The sequence below is a fragment of the Lepisosteus oculatus genome, chromosome 3 (assembly GCF_040954835.1).
Source record: "Lepisosteus oculatus isolate fLepOcu1 chromosome 3, fLepOcu1.hap2, whole genome shotgun sequence".
In the NCBI taxonomy this organism is placed as follows: domain Eukaryota; kingdom Metazoa; phylum Chordata; class Actinopteri; order Semionotiformes; family Lepisosteidae; genus Lepisosteus; species Lepisosteus oculatus.
Genome location: NC_090698.1, coordinates 65047450 through 65062820, shown reverse-complemented (window position 1 = coordinate 65062820; position 15371 = coordinate 65047450). Strand labels below are relative to the sequence as shown.

Genomic DNA, 15371 nt, shown 5'->3' with positions numbered 1-15371 from the left:
TTACATTTTAATTCAAATATTCCTTCTGACTGCAGCTTTATCTTTGTGACTTCCTCAAGGCCAAGACAATACTGTATATGCAACATCCTGAAGATAAAAAGATGAAACTTAAATTTATCTGAAAAAGAAACTACCTATTTATTGGAACCAGCGAAAAAATAATCCCTATGGGCCACATAATGGTAGGTTTAATTTTGTTGCTTTGAATTGGAAATTAAAAATTGATCAGAGCTCCGCTACTTTGGAAGGCAATCAAATCAAAGGTCCAAAAGCCTTATTTCATGTTGGCAAAAGTTTAGTGAAATACAAACTAAAAGTAAGCAAATCATCTTACTGAGATAAAATCGATGCATTATGATGATATTTGTCATTATTGGTGTCTTACTATGTGAGAAGTATTTGCATTTTAAAATTGAAATGAACATTACCATCTATTTGAGTATGTGCATGAACAGAGCATTACTGTTTAACACAAAGTCAAAATACAGCGGATTTCATTTCTATAGCAAAACACATCTTCTAGAGTTTCTGGCTCTCAGAACCATAAAGGAATTTAAGCTTAGGTTATCTTAGGTTATCAAAGGTTTTAAAATGAAGCCTTTTCAATTTGAAAAAATAGTTCAGGTTAAAATAGTTTAATATACTCTACAGTATAGAACTATAGAAAGACTGCAGTTGCAATGTGTAAGCACACAGTCTCCATATGCACTACAAAAGTCTATCTGGCAGGTTCCTGAAGGTTTGAGATGCTGTGCAGATGGGACCATTACTGTTTTGTAGGCTTATATCAGCTCATCTCAGTAACAGTGCTACTGTATAACAATTGCTCAAAAATCTGGACAAACAAAATGCACCCTTATGCCTAATTTAACTTTTGTACTGTTTTCTATTGTCTTATTGAGTGCTATAACGTAATGTACAGTATGTGTAGTAACCCAGAGTAGTAATGATGTGTTACTAGGCGATATGTTGATGGCCTTTTGTGGAGGCAATAGATTGTAGTTTATACAGTATATGTTCACGTGTGTCTCAGAAATATTCCTTTAAAAAATCATTTAAAACAGTGACAGAACACAGAAACTGTACAAATATTTGCACATACATGACTGGGGTGCATATTTGATTTATCAGCACAGTGTCTGCTGCATCTTAAGAAGAAAAAAAACTGCATTGTCCTCTTTAGTAATGAATCCACCCTGATGGGCGTCAGATTTGCAGACTGACACACTGATTCGTACATACTGTAGGAACAGGAGAATGGTTACAAACAAGATTTGGCCCATCTATACCCATCTGGTATTTAGTAGTTAATTGATCCAAGGATGTCATCCGTCATTTCTCGAAATAAGCAAGGGTATCAGTTTCAGCATCATGGCTTTGCAGCTTCTTCCATATCAACCTTTTGAGCTAAAATTCTTGTGTGTTACACACTAATGAAATAGAAGGTCCAAGTGTCGTCATATGGAAGGAAGTTTACAATCCTGATGTGACAACATTCCAGAAATACTGTAGAATGCACATTGCGAAGCTGCTTGCTTAAAGGATTTTTTGAAAGATGAGAATGTGATAGATATACTGTGTATGACTTTCCTTCCAGACTTCATCTCCCATTAACCATTTGTGGGATGAGCTGGGATGGCTTGTGGCATCTAGTGCTCACAGGCCAGCGAACAGGCTCATGCTTGTTCAGCATCTATGAGAAGAATGGGGCAGATTCCCACAAGACAGCATCCGCAGCCTGGTGCAAAGCTTGAGTCACAGATGTACAGCTTGTGTTGCTTCCAAAGGAGGCCACATAATGTACTGTAACACTACAAGCCTGTGATTTGCACAATAAGCCCCCCTGTGGTTCAACCGTGTTGATGACAAGTGTTGATCAGAATAATAAACATACCTGTGTCATGTCTGTTCAATAAAATATCAATGCACCTGTTATGAACAAGATGTGCTCATTTAGTACCTGAGAATAATCATGTGAATGTGTTGCATTTATACTGTAGCTTTGTTGTGATACTCGTACTTAATTGAAAGTATATTTAGTATGTTTCAATCTATACTTCAGTAACAAGTGTTATAAATAAGAAAAATTAAATGTTTTATTATTATTTTATTTAGTCTCAATCAGGAAAGATTTAATTGTTCCATAGTAATCTTCATATTTTAGCTTTTTACAGTACTTCGATACAGTATGTAGTGTATGTATGGTCAACAGATCGTGTCAATAGATTACTGTGATTGTGATTACTTGGTTTCTCTGTTCTAGACTACACAAATTCAGTGTATTTTATCCTGTCATTCCTAAGTGGTTGCCCCTTTTTTTAAACTGATTTCCAAACAATATTACATTAAATTAACATGGTGACCAAAATTGTACACAGTATTCTAAATGAGGTCCTACAATTTACAATTCTATGCTAAAATTGTGAAAAAGAAATGGCACTTGCTACTTTTGAGGCAGGGATTTTTTTAAATGCAGATTAAACTCATTTAGAACAACATAAATATATTGTAATTATAAATGTACAAAATTTTTTCTCCGTAGTTTGATATTAAATGGGAACATGAAAAAAATACTTTCATCATAAAAATGCCTTAAAATACAGAAGGTTGTATACAGAAAGTGAAATGGAGAATGATGCATTCTACAGCTAACATAGACATGCCCCTTGAATTTATTGTGGGGGTGTGAAGTGACCTGCTGTGGAAAATAATTGGGGGCTACAGGTGCACTGTGGGTAGTGATGTCTGCTCAAATAATGCTTCCTTTGGTAGTCTGATTGAACATACAGTAGCATCCATTATTTTTATTTCTGTACAAAAGTCATTTTTCTCACCATATTTTTGTGAGAGGGAATAGTATAAGCCCATGGAATGGCATTGCAAATTGTGAGTATTTGTCAATAATGTCTTTGTGATTTATTAACAACACTTGAAGGTAACAGGCAGAACTTTCTCTAGCCACACTATAAGACTGCTTGTGACTAAGCTTATTTTACAAAAGCAAACAATATCACTGTTCAATATAAGAAAACATTCTACACTAATCCCATTTAAAATTACTAGGGTATCAACCTGAACACAAAAGGCCTTCTCAAACACTCAACATGCCTGCCAAGAATATATTTTTACTGTAAATCAGCCAACTTGAGGCGTTATAATCAATGTCCAAAGCTTAACATAAGAAAGGCTACTAAATCAATTCCTTTGGAAAAAAATAAATTGTCGTTAATGAATTCATTTCAGTAACTAAACTATTTGCCCTTCAGTATCCAAATACAAAGTTCTACCAAATGAAAAAAGCAGAGCAATAAAAGTCTCCCCTAATCCTTTATATAGTAGTATAGTATAGTTAAAAAACATACATGTTAACACTTGCTGGGAGAACAAAAACAGAAAACCAATGATAAAAACAACGCAAAACAAAATCCATAATATGTTCAAGCTTTGATAAATGATTTCTCTCAGTGCTGGACACATTTTCTGTCAATAGTAGGATGTGACATAAAGATAACAATGATCCTTGTTTGGATCAATATTATTGCTGCTGCAGTTGCTGACAGGACGTCATGAACTGTAGTTTTTCATCAGTAATCATATGAGTGGGGTGTATATCATATTACTGTCAGAGAGCCACTGCAGAGTTCACAGGACACTTAGGCTACAGAAGTGGAATAAAAGTAAGACATCAAAGAACAGATAATGCAGAAGATAAGAAAGGAAGAGCTACTCAATTATAGATCATTCATAGTGTGCAGATATAGCTGTATAAGCCCGGTCTTTGTTCAGATAGCCAGCTGACCTAACTCTTCTGTAGCATCAGTTGCAACATAAGTCTGAAAGAGTAATGCAATGCCATTAAAAAGAAAACAGAACTGGGGTTGCTGTCCTAATTATCCAACATGCCTTGGTATCCCATATGAAAGAATCTGGAGTTTTAATCATGTAAAATAATAATGCACACTGTAGATATCTCCCTTTTACTGTATTAAAGAGAAGTTCGTCAGAACTCCAGAAAGGCCACAAATTAGAGGATACTACAGTATGTGACTTATCAAGGTAATCTACAGAAGTTATATTTCCTTATAGTTCCATAGTCAATATTTGTTGTATTGGGAACAATTTGAGTTCACCAATTATGAAATGATCTTTGAAAGTCCCCAGGGCCTGAAAAACAATTAATCTAGAACTGGAAGGTATAGTTACTGTTAAAGGAACTGCACATTTCACAGAATACGATCATCATTACTAAAGCAACACAAAATGTTCGCCCCTTGGAACACAGAAGTAGTAGCCTTAAAGGTAGCAAGGATACTGTCACACATTATACTGTTTAACAATGAGTTAAGTTAGTTACTACACATTATTCATTATTTGGTGAATATACTGTACAATATGCTGTGCTTCCATACTGTATATATGTTATTCTAAATAAGACTAGGACTCAGGAACTAAAGCAGGACTTATATAATTGATTTATTGGAAGTGCACAATAACCAACAGTTTTACAGGTCTCAGGCAGCTCCTCTGCAGAGAACAATTTAAATGTTGTAGTTTTTAATATAGACCTAGATATTCCAATTGTAACATACCATATCAGTATTTTATACTGTATTCATGAACCATCATATCAGGTAGAATTAAGAAGTAGCTTCACCAACTGAATTAAGGAGAAACGCAAGAGAAGGTCAGAACAACCCTAAAGTGGAAGTAAATCAGGACATCAGTGCCAGGATTAACATCCCTACTGTTTTGAAGCCATGGGAGCCATGGGATCTTATACAGATAAGTTTAAGGAGTCAGGACCTTGGTTTAACATCATATCCAAAGCATGGTGTCACTGATCACCATACCAAGGTATTAATTAAGACATCTGTCTATAGTGAAGAGTGGCACCTAATTGCCCAAGGAAAACTACTAGCAGCAGCAACCTGGTTTTCCTTGGAGGTCTCCCATCCCACTACTGATGCAACATTCCTAATATCTGGCAGTAACACTATATCAGTTAACCACTGGCAGAAACAGGCCTTTGTCCAATGAGTAGTTTCAAGATAATTTTGTTTCATGTTCTATTTGAACACATTATGCTCTACAGATGACTTAACTCTTCCTTGATTTATGTAGCTACAGGGTCAGGGATGATTTAACTCTCTTACAAAAATTCCCCACATACTGTATGCTCCTTATATTTCACGCCAGCATCCATGTCACCCTGCAACTTACAATTGGCAACCCACTGAAGCTAAGCAGGTGTGAGCCTGGTCAGTACCTGGATGGGAGAGATCCTGGGAAAAGCTAAGGTTGCTGCTGGAAGAGGTGTTAGTGAGGCCAGCAGGGGGCGCTCACCCTGCGGTCCATGTGGGTCCTAATGCCTCAGTATAGTGACGGGGACACCATACTGTAAATAAGCGCCGTCTTTCGGATGAGGCGTAAAACCGAGGTCCTGACTCTCTGTGGTCATTAAAAATCCCAGGGTGTTTCTCGAAAAGAGTAGGGGTGTAACCCCGGCGTCCTGGCCAAATTTCCCATGCCTCCTAATAATCCCCCTCTATGAATTGGCTACATTACTTTGTTCTCCTCCCCCCCTCCGACGGCATGCGGAGCGACGCGCTAGTTGGAGTATTCCGACAAGCGGACCCTGCTGATGCGGGATTAACGCTAGGATGAGAGAGATGCTCTTTACATTTCAGTGTGCAAGAATATATTACAATGACTTCTTGGAAACAATAAATTGCTTCAGAAATCCAATTCCGAACCAAAATACTTTGTTATTTTACTTTTTATTATATATAGAGAACCTTGAGATCTTTAGGGAATGTAAGTGCTATACAGTATAGATGTAAAGAATTATTAGTTATAGTTATTAGTCATATTATTGGCATTAATATTTAATATTGTTACTGGAATGCATATGAATAACTGATGGCTTTAAGCAATTACTTAAAGTTGATTCCATGAGGAATGACAGCAGCCGATGACTTTGTGACAGAAGAATAATTTACTGAGTTTTGTTAAAATGGCTTAACATGCTTGGTTGAGGGGTAGAACCCCATACCTGGTGCAAAGGCAACCAAGAAAGAGTGACATGTGCTTTATATGGGAAACCAAGGCACTTACTGTACGTCAGGATTAGCTGTAACTTGTGGCAGCTGTGCTTAAAACTTCATCCCTCCTGAACTTTCGTTAGAACTCCATAAAGTGCTGAACCTCCCCCCATTTACAGCAGCAAAGCATTTTTTTTATAAAAAAGTAAAGAACTCCACTTTCATTTATAAAAAGTAAAGTAGTTCACCACTAATGCCGAAGCCATTAAGGTGTGATGTGGACCACAGAAAAAACTATGAAGTGCTAGGATTGAAGAAGGATATATAGTAATACATAGGGCAGGATATAGTGAGCAATTCCCACATTATTATTTTTTCTGCTTCACTGTACTCTATGATTTCTTGTTAGAAAAATGAAGTATTAAGTGTATCTTCTACGGTAAATTCCCAGTGTCCTAAGGCTACGGTTTAATTGGATAAATTGAAATAAAATGCTTTACTGGAACCCCCTGCTGTGCATAGCTAATAAGATTGAGAACAATGAATTGAAAGAAAACAGGATCTGAAGACCATTTACACAGGGAACACAATCAAGGGGCTTCTCATGTTCTGGTTGACGGAGGCGAAGAAAAAGCAGACCCCAGGAGCAGGCACAAAGGAAACTTTTTTAACAAGCATTAAAACAGGTACAGTAACTTGGATAACTCCTCTGCCCTACTGCCAATTTAAGTACTTCAGTCTTATCTTGGCATCAGATCTGGATTCTATTAAATCCAGAAAAGGCACCATTACTACTGTATATGTCACATTTTATAGACCACAGTATTACAATTAGTTGCCATACACCCTTACAAAGTCTCTGTATCACAAATGACTGGTGTACTGTACTTCCCTTTAATTTGGGGCTTCTTAATAGAACACAGTACAGATGTACAGTATAAGCTTCAAAGATATTAAAGAATGTGTCAGGGTACCTTGAGAAAATATGGAGTCGTATTTTACTCTTCTAATTGTACATGTTTTCAGTAAACTCTTGGTTTAATGTACTAATGAGGGAAATGGTTATTGATGAATGCCTGTTTTTTCATCCAAAAACTCTAATTATTTGGGGGGAAAGTCAGATATTCCCTGATTTAGAGACAAAATCGAACTTGAACAGATTTTGTCTGTTGAATCCAAAGACTGTCAAAGTGAAGTCTGTTAATCTAAGGGTTTACTGTATTTCATTATTCTCTTTTGAAACAGTTTTGCTTACTGTCAGGTACAGTTAGAGTTGTATTTTCTCTTTCCCACATTCTTAGAACATGCAATTTTAATGTTCTGCATGGACTTCTGAAAACTTTAAAGACCATGTGGAAAATGTAAGCAGTGAGATTATTTATCCCACATAGTTTGGTAGATTGAAAACATTGTTGTGAAATAACTTGCTTCATTTTTTAAGTTTTTCATATTTCCTTTTTACTTTTCTGTCACAAAACCTCTTTGTTTACAGTGAGGATCACTAAAGTAGTTATAGTTTTTGCTCTATTGCAAAACAGTTTTTAAGCCAGCTTGGGCCACCTGTTTTTGTTGGAAGCATTTTGTGATGATAACCGGTTACATACAGTATACAATATACTGTAACTACTGGCATATTAAATTTTGCTTATTACAAAAAGTAATTACTAATTGTTGTATTTTATAATAATACTTCTTCTAGGTTTAGTTAGCAGTTTCATGCAACATAGAAGATAGACGATTTCCCATGAATTAGGAGGTAGAAGTTAAGGTTTCACATGAAGAACCTATGACAGAAGGTGTGAATACTTATTTCTTCAACCTCACAGTTTTCAAATGTTAATAGTTATATCTGTTACTGTATTTATGATCAGCTGAACCAATTACAACATATAAAACTTAATTGGAATGATTCATTTTGATTTTAGTCTAAAATCATTTATACAGTATATACACTTGAATGAATAATCTAAAATAAACATCCATTCACCATCAAGTGCACTCAACCAACAAATTCATCAACACAAAAGCACTATCAGGTTTCCTCCTGAAGCATTAGGGACTTGTGTTTATCTTGGCAAACAATCAGTACTTGAGAGAGGACTGTGAGCAAACCATGCTGAAAAATAAAATGGTTGTATAACAGATTTTAAGTTCAGGTGGGTAGCTGCGTCAGCATGCATAGGCTGCAAAGAAACAAGTAATAGGTTTATTCCATGCTGAAAAAAAGAAGAAAGAGAACACAACGTTTCGGCCGTGGAGCCTTCTTCAGGTGTCAATAAGTATTCACACCTTCTGCCATAGGTTCTTCATGTGAAACCTTAACTTCTACCTGCTAATTCATGGGAAATCATCTATCTTCTATGTTGTATGAAACTGCTAACTAAACCTACAGTAGAAGAAGTATTATTATAAAATACAACAATCAGGGAATATCTGACTTCACACCTGAAGAAGGCTCCATGGCCGAAACGTTGTGTTCTCTTTCTTCTTTTTTTCAGCATGGAATAAACCTATTACTTGTTCCTTAACAGATTTTAAGTCAAAGTAAGCAAAAGATAATAGAGATCTTTTCAATGTTATACTTACCTGTAATATAGTATGTTGCCTACAAAATTATCTGTAAATCAGGTAGATTTCAAAGTTAGTGTATTCTAGTAAGGATTCTGAAAACTTTACTTAAATACATTTGCCATTAGTTACATCATTCAATTTTGTTTTTCTAATATCTGGTCTTTTTTCTTTCTCACAGAAGGATATACAGTAAGCTGTGCAATTCACTGGGATGTTCTCTCTCCCTAGGCAAGCCTTTCTTATCCAATATTTGACAATTTATTTTTGTTTGAAATCAATATATTTGAACATGGAATTCCCATTGGACAATTATCTCCACACAGCAGCTTTCCACCTGCTGTACCAGTTAAATATCCCAACCATACAGTGATGTACTGTGCTGAGAGGCTTTTTTTCATTCAGCTGGGAGAGAGGTACAGTAGTCTAACGCATCACTTTGCTGGTGATCTCCCAGCACAAACATACAAATTATGCTCTGCTGGGTTTCTTGATGATAGCAAATGTTCTGTAAGGATTTCCCAGGAATTGCGGGTGTAGTGAAACCAGCTACTGTACACGTTAAACATTATTGGTTATCCAGATAGCATTCACTCATTCATTATGTTTATATATTTTTTCTGCTGTACCTTCCTTGCAATCTGTATTAAGTTTCCAAAATCCCAGCAACCTACTGTAACTATTAAATGCGGCTCATTCGTTATCTTTGATGTGAAAATGGCACAGAATTAAAGTCTTTGGGGCTTTCTGCTCCATCAGTTTGGGTTCAAATACAGCTGAGGTCACAAGCTGAATATGTTTGGTGGTCTTGATGTAACTGTCATTTGGTGTCAGTCCATTCTGCTTCACTAAACTGCCAAACATGGAGGATTGAAAGACATTCTCTCAAAGTCTGACATTAATCATTCTTTCACCTCCTCATTAAATATTGTATGATTTTTTTAAAGCCTTGTGACAAGGTCACAATTCTGTTCCCTATCTTATGCTATGTAACCTGTAATTAAAATAATTTTCGTTCTCCAAGTAGTTCATAAAAGCATGTCTAAAACAAAAAATAGCTAAATGTTACCGCATTCTATAGAATGGAGAGATACATACCTCACATACTGTATAAAGTTACTGTAAAAGTCCTTTTCTAACTAGTCACATTTGTTAAATTCTAGGAATTTATAGTTTAGCATCTCAAATTGAGTTTTTCATTTGTCACAGATTTTCTAAACCATTTTTTTTATTTGAATAAACAAGACAAACATCATAATCAACAGCTTTTCAAACGTTTCAAAATTGAAAATGAATGAATTTAAAGAACGAATAGTGTGAAAATGTGAAACCCTGGTTTTTGAGCTTCGAGGTTTTCCATAATTTTTCTGAATTGTACTCATTTCACACATCACAAATGTTCCCTAATTGTTTTATGTGATTTATTCTGTACAGTAGATACTGAATATGGTGGCCTATCTAATGGGTGTCCTGAATTCTCAACAGATAGGATGTGTGTTATTCATGCCCTCAAAACAGAGTTTTGCTGAATTTAACTCAATAATCATGATGCAGCTCCTGTTTATGGAAAACATTTAAATTCAGCGCTGATAGATGTGACTCTATACATTTCCAAAATATACATTTTCTTGGCACCAGCAGCCATATCACACTGCAGCTCTCAATTGGCTATCCACTGAAGCTAAGCAGGGTTGAGTGTGGTCAGTACCTGGTTGGGAGACCTCCTGGGAAGCTATGGTTGCTGCTGGACGTGATGTAAGTGGGACCAGTGGGGGGTGCCCAACCTGCAGTCTGTGTGGGTCCTAATGCCCTGGTATAGCGCCATCTTTCAGATGAGACGTTAAACAGTGGTCCTGACTCTCAGTTGTCATTAAAGATCCCTGTGCATTTCTTGATAAGAGTAGGGAGTTATCCTGGTGTCCGGCCCAAATTTCCCCCCTTGGCCTTTACTGTGGCCTCCAAACTGTCCTCATGACTGGATTGCATTTGCCCTGTGATGGACTGTCCAGGCTGTACCCTGCCTTGCACTCGTTGCTTGCTGGGTAGGCTCAGGCTTCCTGCTACACCGTATGGTATAAAAGCGGTTTGGTAAATGACATGACATTTTCTTGGAATGGTGATAATGTTTGGCTTTCTTGCCTGCAAATTTATTTTACAATTTAAAAAGGAACAGATGTTCGAAAATTCAAGCTTGACTTCTGCAATATCTACTTCAAAGGTTAATTCGGCTGACAAAGGAAAATATTTAGCAACCGACAAAAGAAAATTCTTTCATTTAAATAAGGAATTGTGCTATTTTATTTTAAAAAAGTTGCACCCTGTTTATAACTACTGGCAGTATAGAGTACACATTCATAAATGATTGGTCTGTACAGTGAAATTCTAACACCTATAGTATCTATCCATAGGCATACATAAAGAATATTTTTGGTGTTTTGAGTTTTAACTAGACCTTATTAATAAAGGAGAAACTAACAGAAAACAATACATACTGTAGTACTGTATTTTCCCACCCCTAAATTCAAATTCCTCCCACTAAAAAAGGCAAGAACTCACAACTTTGTCAACAATCCTGTGTATATTACTCACAACAGAAAAAAAAACAATTCAGCACTCACATTCTGCATAATACACCCTATCTCCTTGAAGTCACTTGTTATACACAAATTCCAGCCTGATCCTGTTCTTCAACCTCAAACATCCTCACCACTTCCACAGACTTGTTCTTCCGACTCAGCAGATAAAGTCAGATTTTTTTCTCACAAATTAACTATGGACTTTATGGAGAATTAGAACTATGGAGAATTAAGTTTATGTGTTCTACGTATATAAGCATAACTTCATAATAAACCTTTATCAATCTGTGCCTGTCATACTTACATACAAGTCCCATGTAAACAAGGACTTCACTAGTGTTTTCTGTGTCTTAAAGTATGATATGTCATTCATTTACTGTAAGTAGTTCAATCCCAGTAGCACTGATTTACTTTCTTCTGGAAAAATAATACAAGGAACGTGTTAAATGAGACATATGATGAACCCAAGACTCTTACTCGAGCATATGGCATGTAACGTACAACACTAAATAATATGGTTTTTTTGCATATATTGCAGATATTGCATAGTATGAACTTCTACAGGAAACAGTTCATAAGAAAGGTAACATAAATCAATACACAATACAAATTCACTGGCTGAAAATTACTGGTAATTTTATTTTTCAAAAACTTTGTTTCTAAAGGATATTTGTGCTGAGTTGTTTCTCCTTAGCTGCAGCTTCAGCCTAACTTCTATTCATTTGTTCATTTATTTTATTTCAAAATGGTAGAACATATTCATAATCTGTTTTACAATATAATCTGTTTTGAATATACAGCATATGGGAATGCTAAAAGCTGTACAGAATAAAACTTGGAGGGATATATTATTCTTTCTGTAAACGATAAGATGAATTTATTTAAAAGGTTCCATTCTTTGTTATTTCTGTATTTCTGTATAAGATCAGGGTATATTTTTAGCCCACAAATTAATTTGTTTTTTATATAACTGTGGATGGAAAACATTTTCTCATTTATTCTCTTAAAATCTGCTTATTACAAAGTGCAAATGTAATTGTTTTCTTTGCCAGAAATACCTCTAGATCTAAGGATTATGATCAGAAAAAATACGTTAAATAATTCTGACCAAGCAGAGATCACTTTGCATCAGTGGAAAATAATATTACAGAAATGCTTCATAAATAAGTTGACATTAATACACATCACACGTTGTTGTCATAAGCCGCAATAATTGCATTTGTCAATCAAAATATAGATGCACAGGGAGATTGTAGACACAGAATAGCCAGTACCAGATGTGTTTTTAGCTTCCTAAATAGAAAGGAAAATTGTTGGTCTCTTTTAAAATCTCTCTTGTTCTTTCAAATGTCCCTCTCTTTAAACAGAGGAGAAAATAAACTTGCGTTCATTCGTAAATAATAAAGAATAAGACACTGCATTCCAAAATTAAGTGGCTCAATGTGTGCCATTAGAGAAAAATATAACCAAGATTCTGAGAATGCAGCTAAAATATAAAGAAACTCAATGTGACAGTACTACAAACAACAGAATCTGGCTCAGAGGGAGGCAACAAGAGGGAGCTTACCCAGGACAGAGAAATCACAGGAGGCACTGATGCTCTCATTTTTGTTAGATGCTATGCAGGTGTAAGTGCCAGAGTCATCATCAGTGACACTGCTAATCAGCAGGTTGCTCCCTCCAAGCAAGGAGTACTTCTTCGACCTGAGGAGACAATGTATTTTTGTAAGCATGCAAATTAAAGTTAAAAAAGAAATGAGCAAAACAGCATTGATCTCCCCTTCTACTTCATTACATCAAACTGTATACTGAATGCATCAATCTTTGTCTTATAAATGGAAATTTAGGGAGGAATGACAGAATGTGCTTAAATTTGTATGAATACTAAAATGTCCACAAATTGCATTTACAATTTAAATTACGGTGCTTTTCAAACAGACTTACTAAATGGGGCACTTTACGAATTTCCTTTAAATGCATAGTATTACAAACCAATACATATTAATATGTTTTAGTATAAAACCATAAATCTCATTTGAATTGTAGGTCACCGAGAAGAGGCTGAACTAAAACAATTCTGAGAAAAATCCTTATGCCATTAGAAAAAGAGAAAACATAGCGATTATGAATCAGATTATCTGAAAAGCTTCACTATCCAGTAACTTCCCGAATCCACATATTTTCAGTGCCTCAAAGCATATTGAGGCATATTTGGTAAATCCTTGCTCAACATTGTATGGCATTAACTAGAAACTGATTGGCAAACATACCATATTTTTCTCCATATCTTTTTATTATTGAAGGTGCAGTATTTGCAGACAAGGTAAGGACCTTGAACACTGCCTTTCTTTGATATTGTTTACACCAGCCTAAGCGTGCTTGCTGTAGCCATGCAGGAAGTACACTTGACAGGCTGGCTCACTGATTTGTGGGGTCTCAGTGATTTCTCACAGTTTGTGTTAAAACATAAATCCTACAGGCCTGCATGGTTTGCCTTGGTAGTGGTGGATTTTGTAAAGCATCACACTGTGGACTAAAAACCTGTAGTCATAGCTGATGATTGGCGGTCCATCTTAGATCTGGACTATGAGATAAGTCAGTGATGATTCCAGTTTGATAGAACTGGGACTGCAAATAACCTGTCTTCTTTGTTCAGATATTGCTTGGGCTTGATGACTACCACAAAGTAACTAAATTAATGTTGTGTATTTCTTCTTTTATATGCATACATTCTTTTAATCAACTGTTGAATGCTTTTAAACTGAAATGACTACTAGGAGAAAAGCCAAGTGCTTCCTTGACTGTTTTGACAGCCAAACAAAATAGGTATTACAACTTGAATCCAAGCTCCAGTGTGCCGGATATTTGGTTCCTTTATAGGAACTGTCACTGTACAGTATGTTTTTAATTATTATTTCTTTCCAGGATGCTTTGTTGTATGACATTGATTTATAAATGAAGTTTGCTTCCTGAAAGTTCACACAGATTATATTTCATTTGTTGTTTGTGCAATTCCTTTGTTTCCAAATATATAGATTTGATGCTGCTACCTGGGTTTGCTTCTTTTGTCTTTTCATCATCTTCAATTTGTATGTTGGTATTTAAATTAGCCAATTTGGCAAAATAACCCTTGGCACTATACATTTTAAAGTTCTTGTTGTCTTACCATTAACTTAGATCACTGTTTTAATTGTTCAAATTTGATATATGGTTTCAATTGGCTGATAATACCTCATATGAAGAACACTATTGATTAAGTTATAAGTTTTCACAAATGCAGTATTGCCACTACAGTATTACCACAATATTCTTTATAAAACAAAAAAGCACAACAGATTGCAGCAGTGTGGGACAGTGGTTAGGGTTCTTGTAACTGGAGGGTTTGGGGTTGAGATCTCAAGTGAGACACTGCTTCTGTTCACTGCATTGTTCCACTAAAATACCCAGCTGTATAAATAGGTGAGAGATGTTGTCTAAATGTGTATGCCAAAGAAATAAGTAATAATAAGCTACTGACTCTTCTGCTTTTCCTTAGGATTTTTGAGGTCACATCACCATAGGATGTTGTACTTAACCAGAACCTTAAGTTTTTTTTAATCACTTTGAAAATAACATGCAGATTAATTTGTAACATTAGGATTTCCTTCCTTCTCTCTATTGGACTTGGTAGTGAATAGAAGTCAGTGCTCCAAAGGGGACTAACTCTAACCAGTTTTTTTTCACATTTTTTCAATCTCTTTCAAATCAATTCAAATCTGTATCCTTCAAAATTCAAAAGCTGTCATGACAACCATTTGACAATTATCTCAAGGAGCAATTTTAATAAAACAATTGTTCATACTACTGTACATACCATATGCCTACAACAATAATTAAACTACAAATTAAAATTAAAAAACCTTGATGACCATGGTTATACTTTAAAACTTCAGTAATATAAAAAGCAAAAGCTAACCTTGTTTGGATTAGTTCTTTGCCTCTCATCCATATGAAGGTAGGTGTTGGAAAGCCAGAAGCAGAACATTCCAGAATGGCATCTTTACCCTCTAAAGTGACAGTTTTCATGGGTCTCTGCAGGAATGTCAATACTCTTTGAAGACCAGGTTCTGCGAAACAGAGAACACAAAACTCACTAGGCATTTACATGAATTCTAAATTCTCCCAGCAGTATAAAGCATTTCTCAAT

The 15371-nt window shown here is 35.6% G+C and overlaps 1 protein-coding gene across 3 annotated transcripts in view; it reads right to left on the bottom strand.

Annotated features, from left to right (window-relative positions):
- Positions 1-15371, bottom strand: part of dcc (DCC netrin 1 receptor) — a 381511-nt gene that overhangs the window by 196642 nt on the left and 169498 nt on the right. For all 3 annotated transcript variants that reach the window (XM_069187368.1, XM_015363992.2, XM_015363996.2), the window contains exons 4-5: positions 15141-15291; positions 12753-12889 (exon numbers count right to left, since the gene is read on the bottom strand). In XM_069187368.1, the coding sequence (XP_069043469.1) occupies positions 12753-12889; positions 15141-15291 (288 nt within the window). The remainder of the gene's footprint in view (positions 1-12752; positions 12890-15140; positions 15292-15371) is intronic.